This window comes from Nyctibius grandis, chromosome Z (genome assembly GCF_013368605.1).
Source record: "Nyctibius grandis isolate bNycGra1 chromosome Z, bNycGra1.pri, whole genome shotgun sequence".
Taxonomy (NCBI): domain Eukaryota; kingdom Metazoa; phylum Chordata; class Aves; order Nyctibiiformes; family Nyctibiidae; genus Nyctibius; species Nyctibius grandis.
Genome location: NC_090695.1, coordinates 60,212,450 through 60,232,536, shown reverse-complemented (window position 1 = coordinate 60,232,536; position 20,087 = coordinate 60,212,450). Strand labels below are relative to the sequence as shown.

Sequence of the window (20,087 nt, the reverse complement as noted above, 5' to 3'; positions counted from 1 at the left end):
GACTCAACCATATTTTCAGGATTCTCTCCTATCCATATCATCACAGTTTTGTCTACTTCTATTAGAAGAGTGGAGTGGAACATACACAGGCCCTTCTTCCATCAGAAGACTCCTTCCGGACAGATCAAAAGTGTTGGCATCTCCCTCAGACGCTCACTGCCCTGCATAGCCAAGTATTGTCTGTTCTGTGCAGGAATTACAAGATTGTTCTACAGGCTCAGTCTGGCTCAGACACATCTTTCCGAAGAGCTGCGTTGCACTCTTGTTGTAAATGATGACATTTGCCAAGTGTTCATGATGCTGCGGTTTCTTATAATTTCCACTCCCAATATGAGCTCTAGTATCAGGTTCTAGAAATACAACCTTTCTTAAGCTCATACACAAACGATGATTCCAATTTCCATTTTGTAAAAGTTTTCAACAAAGTTGTTGAAAACTGCTACAGAATCACAGAAAATAGGAACTGCCTCCAGCTGGAAGACAGGATTAACTACAGTCAATCCTTAACTACCGTCAGTCTTGGCTGAGATTTGTCTGATGTGCTCCCAGAGACCCCCAAAGTCAAAGGCTTCACACATTCCCACATGTAAAATACTCCAGTGTTCTATGCAGGCAATGTGAATTCGAGTTCTTCCCATTTACTTCTATTTCCTACCAATCACGGAAAGGGAGCACATACATCCCTTCTTCCTTTTTGTAACCACCTATTACGGCTTTTGAAAATGGCTATTTATGGTCCCTTCTCTTCAGGCAACCCTACTTCTTCAGTCTTTCCTTGCAGTTACTCCGGAGCTTTGAACATCTTGCTATCCTCTTCTTGGCTCGTGGGCATGCCTTGAATAGACTCTGCTATCCTTAACAGTTACACATGTGTAACATGCTTTGTTTGCTACATGAAAGTCAAGGTACTTCGCACGTTGTTGCTTAAGACCTTAAATGCATGCCATTAAGAGAATTTAGAATTTCCCCTTCTCTCGAGAGCACTTTCAAAATGAAGGTATTTTGGATGGTAACACAGGACGAAAATTAAGCTTCCATTTCACATGAGGCAATTCAGCAGAACCTATCACAAAACAAATCCCTAAATCTGGGTGCTTCTGTGGGGAATGGCAGGGCTTCAGCCTCACAGTGTGCCTTCAAAGAGCACCAGTTCTATGATGTTTACACTGCTCTTTGGGGTGCAATGCTACAAGCAGGAAATCTGCGGTCAGGGCACTCCACAAAACACGACACGAAACATGCAGAAATGCAATGTGTTTGTGCAATTGCACCATCCTTTTTTCTACACCTTCTTTATTCAAAGTATCTTTACTAAAAAATAAAAGCTCAAGATAGTCAATAAGCAGTGTAAGAAACAGTTCAAAATTTTTCTCTGTGCATTATGTCACAGTAACTGCAATGAAGTGTATTAAATACTGCCCAAGATGACAAAAAAAAAAGGATGAAACAACATCTTGAGTTCCAAATTAGACTGTCCTTCTTTTAATCAGTGTTAAATACACATTTGTATCTTCTGAAGAAAAAATATTTTAACCTGAAGAATAACTTACAGGTATCATCAAATACTTAAGACATCCTCCCTTTCAGGGACATGCATTTTTTTCCATTAGTCTTTCCATCTACAAATATAAAGTCAAAAATTTGACAGGATTATAATTTTCTGATAGTATCTTTTCTGTAACTCTTAAATCTATCACATTTGAAAAATTTACAGGCTTATTGTACATTATTAAACAAAGAAGTTCATAACAAGAGTTCTGAACACAGAAACCATAAGGACTTGACTTTTTTCATTTTAGGAAAAAAATACAAAAAATTCTGCCTAAGAAATTATCCCTTATGATGTAACATTTACTTTATCGAGTAAATGGCATTAGCAGGATTTTACATCTCTCTCTTCTTAATTACGCAAAGCCAACAAAGTTACCACACCAACTGAAGAGCCAGCAAGACAAGTTGTTGCCAGAAGCTGAATAATTTACTCCAGTGCTTCAGTGGCAAGAGACTGCTGGAACCAAGAGCATTGGCAGTAAAAAGCATGCGGCACACTCCAGGATGAAAACAGCAGGGAAGTGCAGAGTGCACATGGAATGATACAGTAGTAAAACCGCCGCACAGCAGTAGCTAGTTAATCTCTCCAGAACTGTACACATCTGAACACACAGCCAAAACCTGCAGATCAACAGTACGCAAACCACAGACTCAACATACCTCTACCCAGTGGAAGGTGGAAAAGCCACGACCTGCAGATAGCCCTTCTGCTTTAGCAAGGAAAGGATGGATACAGGTTTGTTGCAAGCAAACATGAGCTCCATTCAGTACCTTGACACTGGTTCACAAGTACTCCTGGGTTTGTGCCGTATGCTATAGTCGTAACTCACTAGCAGCTCTAGTGCCCTTGTCTTTCCGGCACAGCAGGACCAGACAAACTTGGACACACATACTTACATGAAAGCTATTACCCTCTCCAAAATACTAAAGAAGGAAGCTTACTTCATTGACCAAAAGCACAAGCAGAAGCAGAAGGAGAGAGTTATCAGGCTTCCACTCTTCCCATCCAAAGCCTAATGTTACACTAACACTTCACTTGCAATTATGCTACCACAAATTTGATGGAACAGTTGGTATTTGTACACACTTCTGCTCACACTTAAAGAGCTGCAATTCTTTGAGATCTCTGTTCTGTGAGCCCATGTTAAACATAAAACTATCAATACCCTCATTTCTATCTACTTGTACGAAAGCAGGGACAGCTATAATTTTCTAAACTCTGGTCAAAACTCTTACATGGAGAACACACTAATTGGGACATCAAAACCAGAATATTTATTTTTTCATGGAAAAGACATCCTTGCAGCATACATCTTCATGTTGTTACAAAAAGAAAAAAAAAAAGCAGATAACATCCCCTGTCATAATTGCATGCAGTAGTCAGTTCACAAAAAAACCAACTGTTATTGGAAGATGTTCGATATGGATAGTTTCTCCTTCCATTCATTTAGTATTACATGGTTACCCAATACCTCCTACATGTAAAGCAGGTGGGTCACACAGTTTCTGTGTAATAGAAACATTCCATTCCCAAGAGCAACCTGTTGCATATTGTAGGGATAGATCAGTCTCAAATCAAGCACATTTGAGGTACTTATAACTCCGGTGTTTGAAAGTTGAATATTCACAGGATCTCCTCCGAAAAAAAAAAAAAGGAACTTCTCTGTGATTTTTCCATCCTATCCCTGTCTTAAGCTTGAGAAGTGAACAGTCCCAAGGTTTTGATGATCCCAGGAAAGTCTAAGCCACCCGGCCACTGTTTACATTTAAACAGTCAACTGCTTGTAAGTTTACTGCAACATTTCTTCTCTCTTCCCTTTGTGCAGCTTTTCTTTCAGCTTCCCTTCTCTTCAGTTGCCTTTAATCTTTTCCTTTAACTACCTGGAAAATGCATTATGAAGGTGAAAAAAATACCTGTTAAGCAAAAAAAGGTAAATGTCTCCTTAGGGAACAGATGAGAAGTTACAAAAGGAACAGATCTTGATGTCTTTGGGAAATAGGAAATTACCAACTGACAGTTTCAAGGATAGCAGGCATGCTCTATCAGCAGTCAGGTGGTCAGTAGATTTGAATGACATCATCCCATTCATCAACAGGCCAGACACCGTTGTACTGCACATTGGATGGTGAGCTCTTCCAGTCCCAGGTCTTCACAGGAACCTTCCAGTCTGGGCCATAGTTGGCTTCAATGTACTGAAGGGTTTCACAAGGCACATGTACCTTGAGTTCTACAAATTCAGTCCAACACAGAGTAAACTTTGGAAAGAGATACCTGTGCCATAACAAAAGAAAATGGTCACTGGCAGAAGACTCAAATACACCTCTAAATAAGTTCATGGAGAAAGCAAGCAACTGCTGCAAGTGGCCACATTGCATTTATAATAATCTTTTTCTTATTTCATAGCTTCCTATCTATGAATTATTATTTACATACTGGGCAGGGGTGTTATTATCAACAGTAACTGATTAACATTTGCCACATGTTCTTAGGAGGCAGCATTACTAATTCTTTTGCTGTTTATTCCCATATCATTCTGCCACCTATAGGAAATCACTTAGTCCCTGTCCCCAACTTTTCTACTTACAAACTGGATTTAACAGTTACCTCATTTAGAAGGGTGTCAAGAGTATGATATATGTTATTTGGTAGGGGAGATTTTGATAAAAGCAGCATTAAACACTTTATTACGAGTCAGGCCTTTTTTAAAAACAAGTTTTTACCTTTCTTCAATCTTACCGAACAAAGCATGCAATTCTTCTTCAGTACATGGTGCCAGACTTGAAGCAGCTGCAACGAATTAAGATATAGCTGCCACCATGTACTTTCTGAAACCTTCTCAGCCCACTCAAATGTTTAAAATAATTTACTACTAAACAGACCTTGTTCTGTACCTGCTGTTTTCTGTAGAAGGGCCAACATAAGCCCTACCTATAAGTACACTTACACCAGTGGAAGTTCACAGCTAAATTTCAGTTTGATCACAATGACATCCTATAGGAGCACAGTGTCAGAGCCAATGTGTTAAACAAGTTAATACCAAAGCCTATGTACTATTCCTGCAGAGGATCATTCCCACTTCTGAAGCTGTGAAGGCTTCCACAGAAAAAAAGAGATCTTAAAAATTCCTTTTCACAGGTTAAAATGAAACCATAAGCACTTAAACCTTTTGAAAAAGAAGGTTAAAAGGTTTGTGCCTTTGCATGAATTAGAAACCCCAAGCATTCCTCTAAGCATGAAGTTAATTTTCTTTCTAATTGCTGAGTAAACAGTTTCACAAAATAAAACCACCTTGCTTTTATGCCTTAAATGGAGGGAGAGCAAAAGGTGATCAAGCACTTTTGGATATATATACAGAGACTACTGATTATCTTTAAACTAAACCAAAGTGCAAAAAAATGCCAGCTACCAAGGGGAAAACAAGATAAACAGACTTTATTAGTGGATCTATAATCACCAAACAGGTCTTTAGCTGTTACTAACCCAGGAAATCATTCATCCATCAGAACTGCAGTGGGCGTGCATATGCAAAAGCTATCAGCAAACCACTGAAATAATATATCCTCCAGACAGTGAACTCTGAATAATAATTCTAAGGAAAATGAACGGGTAATTTAAATAAACTAATCTGCAAATTAAAAAGTCAGTTGGAAATTTCACCAAAATAATTATTTAAAAATAATTATTTAACTATTATTAAAATCAAATGTTTAAATTCACTGATGAAAAATGTAGCTATTAGTGATGCTTCACGCTACTGGAATCCTTGCTCATCGTTTGCTCATTCCAAGTGGCTGGGATAAGGTTACCTACTCTTGTACATATACACTGCTCACCATTTTTTCTTCCAATTTCAGTTTCATCAGTCTTTGGACATAAAAGTACTGACAAGATTTTACAAGGTCCTCTATGCTAAGAACCTACAGAACTATCTGATTTTAAAGATTAAAGCATGCACTATAGATTTGATTTCCAGATTCAGTTTTCGTAAATACTTATTCTCTGCTGAAGAATGCAACCGTTCAGTACTAATTTTGTAAACAAACAGGAGGTCTCAATTACTGTAACTCCAAGATAAGATAAGAAGGATGTACATGCTTGCTTGTGTCTGCAATGTTGAGAAAGCATTTGTTTACATGAAAATTCAAACCATACAGCCAGACTTGTAAGGTTTAGAAACCACTCCTCAAGGAAACAGAGACTAAAAATTACGAATGAAAAATATTTGAGAGACTAAATGAGAAATACTTTCACTCTTAATACTTTTATTTAGCAAGCTGTATAGAAAGTATGCCTGTGCAAATATTTAGCTTTCTGAAGAAAATGTCTGTACCCTTCTTTTTTAAAAACATAAATATATTAGAATAGAACTCCCACCCTTATCTGTGATGACCTAGTAGTAACCAGTATCTGTTCTGACACCACATAAACAGCTGGCGAGATTCCTTTAAAATTGTTAAAGTGGATTTAGGATTCAGTGTGATCAAATAATCACTTCTCTTTTGACTGACCTCCTCACTTCACTTTCCCTCAAAATTTTCTAAGGGCTGAAGACTAAGCAAAATTGAGGGTGATTCTGGTGTTGCAGGCATTCAAATCAAGCATGTTAAATCATCACACCTCACAGCTAAGAAGCTGTCATCTTTTTTCTGTGTCTGAGAAGGTATTTGGAATAATACATATCTGGAATTATTTGGCTAAGCACTCTGAACACCCATGTTCCATCAGAACTTGGGGCCTTTATAATGGTAAACAAGCAGTTTTCTTGCTCCTTTTCTGTATGGATTAAGTACAGTAAACTATGCCTAAGAAACAACAGTTCAGAATTAGAGGCTTCCTTCTGCTACTATGTCTAAGCAAATTAGTTCTTATTGAACTAGAAAGCCATGCTTGTAAACTTTGAAAAAAATTATCAGCAAAAATAAGTACTAGACTACAAGAAAAGGAAAGTGTTTTCTGAAAGCTGGAGTTCCAGAAGAGCTGTAATATCCTAGGATACAGGAGCTGAAGCATAGCACAGGTTCACATCTACCTTCTATTCTCATGCATTGGACCAGTCATATCAAAGGGCGGGAAAAAAACAGCTATCAAGTACCCAAGGTCTGATGCTACAATGGAATTTTGAAAGAGCATGTCAACTTCACTGGCATGGAAATAGCTATTGCAGTTTAGACACAACTGAAGTACAGAGAAAAGGAAAGGAATTTATTGGTCAGCTTTCTCCTCAGAAAGCATCACACAAAATCCTCCAAAATCTTGTATGGAAAAACAGACATTAAGCCTGCTTTGGAAAACTGTGAAATTGTTGCAGTATTCCAAGAAAAATACTCTGCAACATAGCACATTTTCTGTGTGAATATTCCAAGAGCACTTCTTTTAGTCTATTTGTAAGTGTGCCTTTTGACTCTGGTCATCAAAATATCTTACCCAATCTTTACCATTTCAGAACAAAGATAACTAAGACAAGGACTCAGACATTATCAGCATCTGGATGGCAGTATTCACTAAGGTCCCATTAGCTAAATATAAGCAAATACAGTTCAGGCAAACTGCGAAAGATAATGAAATCCTATAGAAGTCAACAAGGTTTTCAACTAGTCTGCAACTGTCTCTTTCTGAGTTAAGGTGGGTAATGGAAAGAAACAAATCTAATTAACAAAACCTATATTCAGTTTGCTGAGTAGATTAGGAAGCTGTTTACTTATTTGCCAATTTAATACTGAAAGGCATGAAGCAAGAAATGTGGGGTCCTATTTAAAATTCCATTTTCAGAACATGAACAACAAGAAGCTCGGCAGTAGTCATCTGCGTTGTTGTCACAACATTACAGTCAAGAATGTATTCCAGATCATTACCACAAAATCCAAAACTATGGGGTTTACTTTGCAAGGACAGTTGAGTCCTTCTGCCAAAAAATTCCGTCATCAAGACAGATGCCTAAGGATTCATTTTATACTGCAAAGTTAGTTTGTGCAACAAACAGTTTTAGAGACTTCTTTCTCATATTAGCTGTTTATTTAACTCAGAGCTTGTCACGTAAGATCTGCTTGATACATGACATGCCAGCATTGCTTTTGATTTCACAAGAGAACTGACATTTGACAAGCCCAGCACCTCTCTAGAAAGGCATAGTGCTGTTCTCTTCCTACTTTTCTGGTCCCAAAGTGCCAAATCTCCACTGATTCTCCTCTGATAACTGCCTTTCCCACAAAGAGCACAGACTTTGCCAGGCAACAACACGCAACACACAAAATGCCAACGCTAAACACTAACTTGTTCAATTTCTTTCCTACAAGAGGTATAAATCCAGTTCATACTTAAATTTCTTGCCCGATTTGGCCTGAGTTCCTCCATTCCATATGTGGTCATCCTCTTCATAGAAGAAAAAAATATCAAGTTTCACATCACCTTCTCCCTGGAAAGACAGTTCCAAGCTGTCTTCTACCTGCAAGACAAAAATACACACTGTATATTATCTCATAAAAATACAAGGCTATTTATGTCAGAGGGTTTCAAAAAACAAATTTATTTTGGTCATGTATGCAGCGTGACTCCTAACTGAAAAAAATACACTAACTCTACAATATCTTTTTTTTTTTTTTTTTGATGCCTTGAGAACATTGGAAATTTTCTGCACCTTGGTGGGACTACCTTCTCTTTCCTCCCTTTAGACCATCTCCTTGTCCTCTGCCACAAGCAAAATAAACTCAGTGAATAAACACATTAGTAGGTGTCTTCATTTAACACACTTCCTCTATGATAAAACACTCACTAGCACCAGTAATGATATATCACTTGAACTGTGGCTGAACCTTCATATTCCTGTAATTTTGTTACTTTTCTCTACCACTCTGCAGCCTACACTCTGAAAAAGCTAAATAAAGAACCACATAAGCTAATAATAAACATGCCCAGTGCCGACCTCAAGCCATCCTTCCCCTTCTGCTAGTTTTACCTACAAGGATACAGATAATCTCAGAGCTATCACCAGTCCTCCCGTATGATGAGGCCGATCCAATCTCAAAGACTAAATTCTACCTTGCTTAAGTTTCTCTAGCACCACTGACACAGATTAGACCCCTTTCAAATTTATTATTATTCTGAGGTGGAATTCAGACTTCCCAAACAGGGCTGAAGCTATTAAGAAGGTTATTTTCTCACACACTGTCCAAGAGAACACACAAAAAATCAACAAGATTATAAGTTTAGGTAAAACCGTAATGGGTAAATGTTGAAGAGACTTCAGATACCCACTTCCACATAAGTGATCTGCAGCTGTACTCAAACTTACGAACCTACAGAAAGACACATGAAGCAAATTGTTATTTATGTACCTTGCCAAATTTGTGCTTCAGTGGTAAACCTGCTTTCTGAAAGGCTGGAATGATATCTGCTTTGTAGTCCCTTATAAAGACTCCCAAATCCACATCTTTGCTGTGAGGAATGACATTGCACTGTCTATACCAGCCTGAGGAAAAAAAGAAAAGAGGAAAAAAACAAACTAGTTAATTCAGGAACACAAGAAATAGAACAAAAGCAACAGAAAAATGAACTGCCATAAGGTCACCAGGCAGAGATCTTTGAATGAGGCCATAAACAAGACTTCTGCCTTTCCCTAGTATGAAATTAACCGCATCGAAGAAAACAAGTATTACTGCACTTAGAGCCAGCTCTCTCCTCCAGAAGGCCAAGAAAGAGAGAGAAAACACTAACTCTTTCAAAGATAAAATATCTTCAGTTTTCTAATCTAAATGTTTTTGAAGAAAAAACATTCTTTATCTGGGCCCAAATCTAATCAGCAATGAACAGGGCTACAGCTGTGCTTTTAATTTGAAACTATTATTTTAAATAGTATCTAAGATGTTAGTCATCGTTCCATCACCACTGCAAAACAGTAAGAGAAGTGGGACATCCTTTTGTCTGCTTCACTAAAGCAGCTTTTATTAATTGTTCATTCAAAAAATTATATTCCCTAGGACTAAACAAATACATGTCAAATGTGCACACACATTAGTTTTCACAACCTACTTCAGTAATAAAGAATCCTCCCAGTGGTAAGATACTACTTTTATCTTCAGCAGAATTGAAAACTTCCAGTACCTACTCTAATAAGCAGATATTTTATTAAATGGATGTGTTTTAAAATAAATAATAAATTTAAACTATATTTTAAATGTCAGTGATAAGCACCAAATTGCATGGGAATAAAAATCAGGTGAAAGTCTACATGTACAGCAGAAGTATGTGCCCATCACTGTATTTTCCAACTAGCATTTCAGTAAATTCCAAGTCCCACAATTCAGGGAACTACTGATTACTTTCTAAGCAGTGATCAACACAACACAGATAATTGCTAACAACATTAAATGCTTCACTGGAAATTTGCTCAGCATCTGCAAGGTTCAGGTTTCTAAACAAAAAGCATTTTGTCAGGAGCAAAAAGGCATATTTCAATACAACTAATGCCACAACCTACCTTCCAACCCAGTACATTTAATCTCAGGTGACATCACAAGCAATAGAGAATGAAATGTTTAAAATTTCAGATGAGTTTAAAAATGCAACATAACACAAATATTTTACCAAGGCACGTTCCACTGCTCAGCCAGAACTTTACTCCTAAGTTATTCAGTGTCCGGACAGCCAGATGGAGCAAGGATTTTGCTTTTTTTCTGAACTCCACTGCATCAAGAGAGGCATCATCAGGATATAGCTGGAAGGCAAAAGAAGAGTAAGCAAGCTGTTGTGAGAAAGCAAACTTGTCCCTTCATTTTTCAGTGTCCTAAGAAAAAATTCCCTTTAAAAATTTACTTAACTAACATCTAAGCAGTATCTGTTTTCACACACACAGAACAAGCACTAGAATGACAAGTTAAAATTTAAACTCTGCAACATCAATCTTCAATTTTTCCAAACTAGCAGAATGTAAAGTCACAGTAAAATCGAATAAGAATATATGTATTAGACACTGATTCTCAGCACTTGGCAACAACACAGATGAACCCTAGTTTTGCACACACTGAAGTCAATACCTAGAGTGCAGAAGGGAAACTCAGACAGAATCAGTTACTTCCAGCACATGAGTTTACTTGGCGCCACCAAGTGCTACAACGGGTTGTTGACAACTTCTGACACAGTGAAAACAATGTGAACAGAAAATCATGCCCATCTTGCAGCTGCAACTGTGGCGAGATCTTCTGTTAATGCAAAGCCAAAAACAACACGGCAGCCTGGGCAAACGTTACCAAATCAAACACTGGAACAATGCACCACTCAGCTTCACGACTGATTTCATTAAAAGCTCTTGGGCAACAAACAGTTGAAGTTTTCAAAGCAGGTGCCAGTTGTTTATTTCAATATTAAAGCTCCAGCAAAGTTCAATATACCTTCTGAGGCACATTTTCTCTGCGTGGAGGTTTTAGAGCTGCAGTGGAGCATGCTTACAGTTTCTGTCCTTTACAGGTGGAAGGGTACCCTTGGGTATAGTAACCCTCCTGCTACGTGTATGGGGAGCTACGGCCTACTAGACGGAAGAAGGACTGTCTTCCCTTCCCTGTGAAGTCCCTTCCCCAAAACCTCAAATGTCTGAAGAATGGAACCTCTAGTGTCCTCTTTTTTCCTCTTCCATGAAATCTGAGGTGGCTCAAATTCAGTGACCTGATGCTGACTCCACAGTCTTAACTGTGGTAACTCTTGACCACTTCATGTCTCCGTCTTGTTCAAGTTAGGACAAAATGCTCCCCATATTGCAGCAGAAAGTTTTCTACTATCTGCTAAATTGGGTAGCAATATTCTAAAAATAATGCTCTAAATAATGCTGAAAACACTAGCTTACATGGTCAAAAAGCAATGAAATAAGTCATTTCAGAATGAATATACCATTTCAAATAAACCAAACTAGGAATGTGGAACTGCAGTGCACGGTTCAAAAGAATATAAAATGAAATATTACTCAGAACTTTGAGAATGGCCATAAGGAAAATTTTCAATCACAAAGATACACAAGATCTTAGTCTTACTTACATTAAATCTATTTAACAGTAACAATGTATGAGAACTATGGACATGCTGGTTGCCTTTTCTTTTCAAAGTTTTGGAAAATGGAAAAAAATGCACTCACAAGTAAAAAGGAGCATGATCGTCAGTTAAAGTTTTAATTTTATTACCACTTACTAAACTGTGTGGATTTAGTCTCAGAGGCTGTATTTAGCTTTATGTATGCAAAACAGTCCCACCTAGGTAAAAAAGAGTGAACTGTTTGTAGGTTTGGGTCAATCAGCGAAAACATACATTACATCTCAGAGACACTACCTGATTACCACTAACCTGAAAGAAAGCCCGAGCTTCTCTGTACCTACATTCAAGAAACCTAGAGTGTGACATCTCATCTAGAAAACTGGAAGGATTTTTTGGAATTTGAACTTTTAAGTCATCAATGGAAACAAGCAGGAGTTCTGGCCTGCAGGGAAAGAAAGATGATAACATAACCCCATCCAATTCCTTTACAAACCACAAGCCACTTTTTCTTCTAGCTCAAGTTAAAATCTTAATGCATACTGCTGGCAGTGATTCCTTTGTCCAAATACACCCAAAACCGATTATGAAACACGAGCAAAAAGAGCTTCAACAAATTCCCCATACACTTCAAAATTTTGTTTAAAAAGAAATTCTATGCCTATGAGCCCATAGTTTGTCAGATCACTGATTCCTCTACTAACTCATGACTTGCATTGAATTTGTTCAGAGCTGTTGCTCAGTGCATTTGAAAATTCAGGCTATTTATTTAGTTGCCTAAGTATGGGATGCACTTAAGAACCAAATTTACCCTGTATTTTGAGGCTATTTGCGCTTAAAATTTCAAAACAGTTCAGCCTTTATAGTGAACGAAATGTGGTATTTAACAGCTTACACAGTCCGCTTCAAACATTTAGGTACATAACTGGCACAGATTCCATGTTTTAAAAGGACAAAAGAATGGTGTCAATTTTAAGGAAAAACTTAAACACATTTATTTTGACCCGTGAAATGTCTGGCTGTTTTTCTCTGATTTATGGCATATACACATACCCTACAGGAACACTGTTCTCAAAGCCTAGCAGTATGTGCTTGGCTTTGAAAACAGTGACAAGACTTGCCATGATCTCTATTTCCTGAAATACTCATACTGAAAGCATTGTAAGAAAAGGCAGACATTTACAGTAACTGTACCAATGTAATGCAAAGTTTAAGCATAAGACTATGGACAAGTAACACCACCAATTCTAACATTTATGTAAGAAAGGAGTCCCCTCAGCACGTTAAGAGCATGGGTTAGATGCAATGGTTGGCACATATCTTTGTGGTAGAAATGTTACCTCTCTTTATTCATGTTGTTTAACACTATTTGGACTGTTACTGAATGGCTTTCTGGTGCCTCCCCTTTTCATTTAATGTTCCATACCTGTATTCAACTTTTGGATACCTATCATTATAGAAAGAACACCAAATATCTATCAGCTAGTACTAAATCTCTTGCCACTTCTACTTTACCCCTGTGTTGATAGCACAGATGCCTATCAACAGATTTCAAACTTTTAAATATATTAATGGTAAACCACTGACTCTAGCAGAAGATACTCTGGTGCATTCAACCTCAGTCATGACTTCTTTGACTGCTCTCATCTTTCTGCCTGCTTCAACTTGGCTACACTGCATCTTCCTCTAAAATGTAGTTCTTAATTTAGAAACGGTGGGAAGATCTTGTTTTCAGGTAAACAGAATTGGATTCACCTTCATACCTTAATTTACCTGCACTTTGAGGGCTGAACCATACATGAGCTAAATTTTACAACCTGACTTCACGAAAGAAAGTCATGTCATATACAGGATAAAGAAGTTATTTTGTAAGTGCCATTATGGCCTTTTCCCTCCTCTGTTTTGAAGTCACCTTTCATACGCCCCAGGGTAGCGACCAAAGTGGAGTTTCCGGAAAGGCACAAACTTTCTGTCCATATGTTGCTTGAGTCTCAGGGGGCCATGCCAGAGATAATTACCACTCCTCTCATAGAAGACCACCAGGTGAATGGCATGAGATGCCAGTTTAAATATGTAGTGCAAAGGAATTTCAATCCCAAACAGGTCATCCATCCCATCCAAGCGAGGGTCTTTGTTTATAACCTTTAGCCATTGGAATCCCATTTTCTCAGCAGTTCTAAAAAGGCCCACCTAAAAATGAGAGAGGGAGAGACAGAAAGAGAGAAGCTAAAAATTTGAGAAACCAAAATTGAATGCTAAATGCTTATTATTAACTGACATTATTCCTCATTTTCATTTTCTAATCAGACTTAAGCATAAACTACTCAAAAATTTCTAAGACCTTAAAGATTAGCAACCACAAGCAATTCCAACCACTGTATTTCCTTGTCTTAAATTTTGTCCCTCAAACTATTCAATAAAAGAACAGGTAAATGTTGTAAGCCATGCTTGGACTAGGTTTGGTCCTTGCCACAGCACCACTCTCTGCATCCTCAAACGGTTCTCTATAGTTATTCTTGTGCCGAACTTGGCGTTCGTAAGTTCTTGAATAATGATACCACTAATACAAAAATGATTATTGCAAATTCTTCTTTTATGATATACATAAATATTTGTCTAAATTTCACCAAACATTGCACTAGGTAATAGGCTTTCGTATTTCCATAGAAAAAGGGAATGAAATTCTGGCTGATAAGAACCAACCAGCATGTGAAGAAGACCCTTTCAATTACCCTCCTTGAACTGTTTTATACAGGCATATCAGCTTCTCCTCTGGATGCTACAGATATTATCAATAAGCCACAAAGGAGTGGGGAGATGGATTTATATTAGTGTGGTGCCACATAACCTTATTCTTAGTTTCTTTAACTCCTTTATAGTTATGGGTAAAACAACTGCCTGATCAGATCCAGAGTGCCACCACTCTTCACTGGAGTGGGACTCCTTCAGTAAAACAGTCACAGACCACTTTAATGTCTCCTGCTTTTACTAAAAAAAAAAAAAAAAAAAAAAAAAAAGAAAAAAGAAGAACAAAAATTCTTTGTCACTGCTATCTTTAGTCTGTGTAAATTAATCTAATAAATATTTCCAGATGACACTAAATTGATGAAATAATCTTGGATTCCATTTTGTCCTTCATCACATGCTACACCTCTACTTTTAATACATCCATTTAAAAATCTCAGAACACCAAAGAAAAGCAGAGATACCAATACACTAAGCGACAAAATAAAATGGTGTTAAGCACAAGGATGTACTAAGAGAAACATAAACCAGCAGACTATCAACACCTGGATTTCCTCCTTGACAGATCCCCAAACTTGAGATTTCTTATGGCTGTACCTACATTACCGGCTTAAGGGTTTCCTTTTTCCTTTCTATCAGACCACTTTCTTTTTTCTTTTTGGCGTGGCCTCTTACTACAAGCGTTTATGAATATTGCAGACAGCATCTAAAAACTTTTAGTTATCTGTAAATGACCCTTAATTATTAGCCTGGATACCTTTTACTTTTTTAAAAAAAGTACCTCTACCATTCCCTTTACAAGATTTTCACACAATTAATTCAGAGGCATTAATACAAACATCAAAGCATTATGTCACAACATCATAGAAGAGTTGAATGCATTACAATACACAAATGTGAACTGACAAAAAGGCACTTACTTCATGTTTCCATGTTTTGTCCAGTAGTGCAAACGTAGTAAAGTCTCTTGGAGCACAGAAGTACTTGCACTCTGGACTAGGGCCATCAGAACTTCTGATCTGTTCAATGTCTTTATCAATCAGTCCCAGAATCAAAGGATCAATCAAATACACTGGTATATTGTGACTGGATATTAAGCCTAGGAACTTCCTAATCACATGCTGTTTGACAGAGGATAAAATTAGAAGTTAGAAACACCATCTTTAAGCATACAAAGGTCAATACATTAAAACTCTTTGACAGAAGGATAAAAAAACAACCCACTGACAGAAGGAAATCTTATCTCCCAATAAATTTTCTGAGTATGCACTTCACTTCCATGAACAATTGTGGAAATGGGAATTTTCTGTTTCAGAAGAACAGGCTGCTCTCAGGCTTTCCAGGTCTTTAAGACTAGAGTAGAAACCTTTCAGCTTCAATTAGAACTTTCTACAAGTTAAAACACTCTAACTCTATAGAGTGCTAGACTTGAGAACAGACTCTAGGCTAAACTGTAGATTCTTTCCAGCTCTAGGAAGAGTTGGAAAGCACTTGAATAAACCAGAGATTATAGGATGAGATGTGATGCACATGTGGGTGCTGAGGAAGCTGGCTGATGTTATTCTGAGGCTGCTCTGCAACATCTCGAAAGGCCATGGTGGTCAGGGGCTGTTCCTCAAGTCTGAAAAAAGGCGAATCTCATGCCATCTTCAAAAAGGAGGATCTGGGGAACTCTGGTCACCTTAATCTCAGTCCCCAGGAAGCTTCTGCAGCAAAAGCCCCTGTAAAAGTCACATGAAGGACAAGGATGTGATTGATAAAGCCAGTCAAAGACAAACTGCACCTAATCACACTGACCGCCTTTGAAGAAGTCTGTGGGCAAGGCAAGAGCAATGGACACTGTTCATACCTTGACTTTAGCAAGGCTTTTGACCCTCTCCCAAACAGTACCGCCAAACCTCAGGCATGACACCTGCTGTATATGAAGGGTGATTCAGTGAGAAGGTAGGAAGTGAGTGCTATTCAGTCTTTCGATACCAGTGTACCCAGATCACTCAACCATGGCAACACTGCATAAGGGGCTAAAAGCTGTAGTCAAGAAGGTTCTGTGCCTGATGAGAGGATTTATTAACTTAACTCAGCGGTGAATTTTAACCAAGTACATTTAAATGTCCATGGCACACAGAAGATTTACAGCAATCATAGCCACCTTGCTTTTAAAAATGTAGCTGAAGTATTTAACTGTAACAGTTAAATTTAAGGACTTAAAAGTACTGTTCTAATCAGAAAAAAGTATTTGCTTAGAACAGCACTGTCTGACTTTGTCTGTTGCATCTCAAGCTTTCTAGAAGAGGTGTGATGAGGGAAAACAATGGCCTACTGCCCAAGCTACCTGCCCAGCAAGCTGACCCTGGCTTTCTAACTGAAGCTCTAACCTTCCTCCTGTCCAGCTGCTGAGTCTGTTCAACCAGAGGCCAACCTCCAATTCTGGCATGGGGCTTTGGCTTCAGAGAGATGTAAAAACGTGAAGACAGAATGTGGATCAACAAACAGAATTTAGGCAGCAGCACTACATGTACCATACAGGCAGAAGCAAGGCCACCCTCTTAGTGATTTCAGATATGGAGCTGAAAGGTAAGCGATGTGCTAGCATTATTTCTCTAACTAAAACAAGCAGATGAGACTGATGAACGGGAAGCAAATCTGTGAAAAAATAACTACTTTTTCCCGCCCTGTCACTTCTCTAGGGAAACAGATGCTTTTAGTTGAAAAATAATTGGTAGAAAGAGATGGCAATGATGACAATCAGCTAAGAGAAATGCACTCAAATGGAATATTTTGGACTCATCATGCAGAGATTCTGAAGAAAGCTGGGAGAGCAACAGGTCACTGGCTGGACCATGGAGCATTCTGCTTTGTTACTAATGATCTCGTAAGACCAAGTTAAAGCTTAACGAGAACTCTGTCCACAGACTGGCAAATTGGAAGCCCACTGTGACCATGTCACCTAACACCTAGTAGGTAGTTCCAAGGGGTGCCACCTCCAAGAATAGTGAGACATTCCAGACACAAGCAAGCAGTCCACAAAGCATTTGGTTTGGATTACTCCCCAAAACAGCTTTTAACCAGAGCACCTTTCCTCTTGCTCAGCAGAAACAATGCATTTAAACAGCTGTTTTGCTAACTAGCAACATTATCATATCGCATCCAAACTGAAAGGCAGCCAGTTCTCAGCACATTATTCTCTTTAACCATCTGCGCTGTTTTCCCTGCTGGGAGATCTGTTAACAGAAGACTTCTGTAAAAGCATTTCCAAACAAATGCCAACTACAAACGCCATAACCCAGTTTTTGATGCCCTGAGGCCAACATGATGTTTTGGTTGCACTCAATCCTGCAAACCTTAAGTAAGACACAACAAAAAATATTCCACTTCAAGTATCCAATGGCACTCCTACACTGCTCCTGAACACTGGAATACAGCAACTGGTGAATGCTGAAATGGAATATTTTCCTGCTTGTGATGAGCTTTATGACCAAGATAAGCAAGTAACACAGAACACTGAGCAGCAGGTTAAACAACTGGAGCAAGCAAAGGGGTATTCTGTGACCTGAGACCTGCAGCCGGTTCTTTTACCATGCTACTGACTATCAAACAAGCTGCATGTCAAGTAAGCCAATCTTTTCAATACTCAGACTGAAAGAACACAAAAGCCTGGATCAAAACTTCTATACCAGAAAGAAAAAGTTTTGCTTATTAACAACACTACTAAACACTACACAGGCAAAGGCTGCTAAGCAGTAACTGCTTCTCAATTCCATCTTAAACTGATCTTTTGAAACACTTCATAACTTTACTCAGTGAAGAAAGATTCCCGTAGTCTTTAATACTGGAAACCCCCCAGTGAAGAGGAAAGAGAACTGGACCCTGAGTTTGCAATTCTGTGTGAGTTCTCCAAGACTTGCAGAAGAACTGCATGAACCAATGAAGTTGTACATACCCATCTAGTGCTGTCTTGGCCTGACTGGCCTCCTTTGACTTTGGAAAAAATTGTTCCATTCTATCAAAACCAAAGAAGGGGAGGGGGAGGGAGAAAGAAAAGAAAAAAAAGTAAATTTCAGTCAAATCCCTGCTTAGGATTTCTTAACAGGACATTCAGGGGCATTTATCCAGTTAGCACTTTATAATTATGGCTGTGGTTATGCCTCTGGTCACTCAACTACAGTACTGAATGTGAAATTATAAACAACTGCTCTGGAAAACTCAAGCCTTGGGGACTTCCAGACATACAAGTATTGCATGATCAGGCCTCGGCTTTCTAAGTCAATATGCCAGTAAATGTAAAATAGGAAGATGACAAACACTGTTAGGCAAATACCACTGAGGGAAAGACAGCAGGACTATGCCTCAGTCTTTCCAATGTAATCCTAGAGAATTAAATTTGAAAGAGAGTATATTTACATGACAAAGCCAAGGTGACAGTGGCTCAGCTTTTAGCTTTTCAAAAGTATGAAGAATTCCTCATTCACAGTCTTGTTGTCTACAATCAGAAACTATAAGAAAGAAGTCAAAGGTTGCAGTTCCACCTAGTACTAAGACTGTGTGCATTTATTAAGAATGTCCTCACCAAAAGAAAACAAACTCAGTAAACATGATACCTATGCAGTGGTTCTGTAAAAATAAAATGAGGTTCTTTGTTGAATATGCATTGCAACTGTAAAATATGAAGCCATCAAAAAAAAAAGAGCATTTCATTTATAATAACATTTATCTCTTCTTCCATGACAGAAAATTACACTCAGCTAAACATTTCACGGGTGGTATAAGAGCAGGATTTAATCTGTAACATCTAGAAAATTATGAACACTGAATCACAAAGCATTAAGACAACTGCACAAAAAGCTGGGGTTTATTTTAAAAACACCACTGTTGAAAAAACTGCAACCAATAAATGCTGCCTTGTTTCTTCAGAAAAGCCCTAAGACAGTGCTTGGTCTGACTTTACTTTCAATAAAAGTCACTTAACAAGAGTAGGAAGGTTTGTGAAGATTAAAAGTCTTGGTGGCTCAAACTCGCAGCTGAGAACACCGACCAGCATCCCATTTTAGAATTAACGGAATGCCTCTGGCTCACATAATGACTTGAGTATGAGGCTGACAACTGAAATCTGACTGTATCCCTGCCACCAGAAACTTGCTCGGGCTATCTAGCCACTTCACGTCAATACTACAGGAATTGCTAGCCATACGAGAGAAGTTTGGGGCAGGGGGGGGCATTAATGCTGCTAAAGGTCTCGGAGTAGGCATTATATGGAGTTATTCGACAAAGGCAAGTCTGTGCAGGACAGCTCTCTCTTACCTTCTGCGATAGGTAGGACTTGTAATAGTACAACTGGAAGAGGAGGAAAACCAGGCTGGTCAGAGAAAGGAGCGCCAGGACCACGTTCTTATTGATTTTCTGCATTAGTCTTCGGGGCGCTCTCGATCACCGCCTGGAAGCAGCGCGGAGGCGCTCATGTTTTGCGGCCTCCCAGCTCCTCCCTGCGCGCCGGCGGAGGAAAACGGGGCGCTGAGCAAGCCGCGCCGCCAGCCCGCCGGCCGCAGCCTGCAGGCCCGAGCCGGGCGCTGCGGCGGCCCACGGGAACGCTGAGGACCTGCGCCGGGGGGTCACCTACCAGGCCCCCGGGGACCGTGACCGGCGCCGCCACCCCTCGCCCGTCCCTCCCCACTCCCACCCACCGCGCCTGTGGCGTCGGGGCACGGCAGGCTCCCGCGGGCCCGGACGCCCCTACCCGCGGCGCGGGCCCCCGCCGGCCCTTCGCGGCGGCCGTAAAGCGCCG

General features: G+C 39.1%; 1 protein-coding gene across 6 annotated transcripts; it reads right to left on the bottom strand.

Moving 5' to 3' along the window:
- Positions 1-2,803: 2,803 nt before the first annotated feature.
- Positions 2,804-20,029, bottom strand: FKTN (fukutin). 6 transcript variants are annotated; one of them, XR_011050037.1, is made up of 10 exons: positions 19,607-20,029; positions 18,249-18,308; positions 15,229-15,429; positions 13,476-13,753; positions 11,876-12,008; positions 10,133-10,262; positions 8,884-9,017; positions 7,867-7,994; positions 3,560-3,823; positions 2,804-3,465 (listed from the first exon to the last, which is right to left on the bottom strand). XR_011050037.1 is itself a non-coding variant. In XM_068422466.1 (10 exons), the coding sequence occupies exons 1-9, from the start codon at positions 19,709-19,711 to the stop codon at positions 3,610-3,612; spliced, it is 1,383 nt and encodes a 460-aa protein (XP_068278567.1). In that variant the 5' UTR covers positions 19,712-20,029; the 3' UTR covers positions 2,804-3,465; positions 3,568-3,609. The 6 variants fall into 6 exon arrangements, 5 of the variants coding, with proteins under 5 accessions (XP_068278567.1, XP_068278565.1, XP_068278564.1 ...); XM_068422466.1 differs by having other exon boundaries at positions 3,568-3,823; XM_068422464.1 differs by having other exon boundaries at positions 2,804-3,823; positions 19,607-19,788; positions 19,923-20,029.
- Positions 20,030-20,087: the final 58 nt, after the last annotated feature.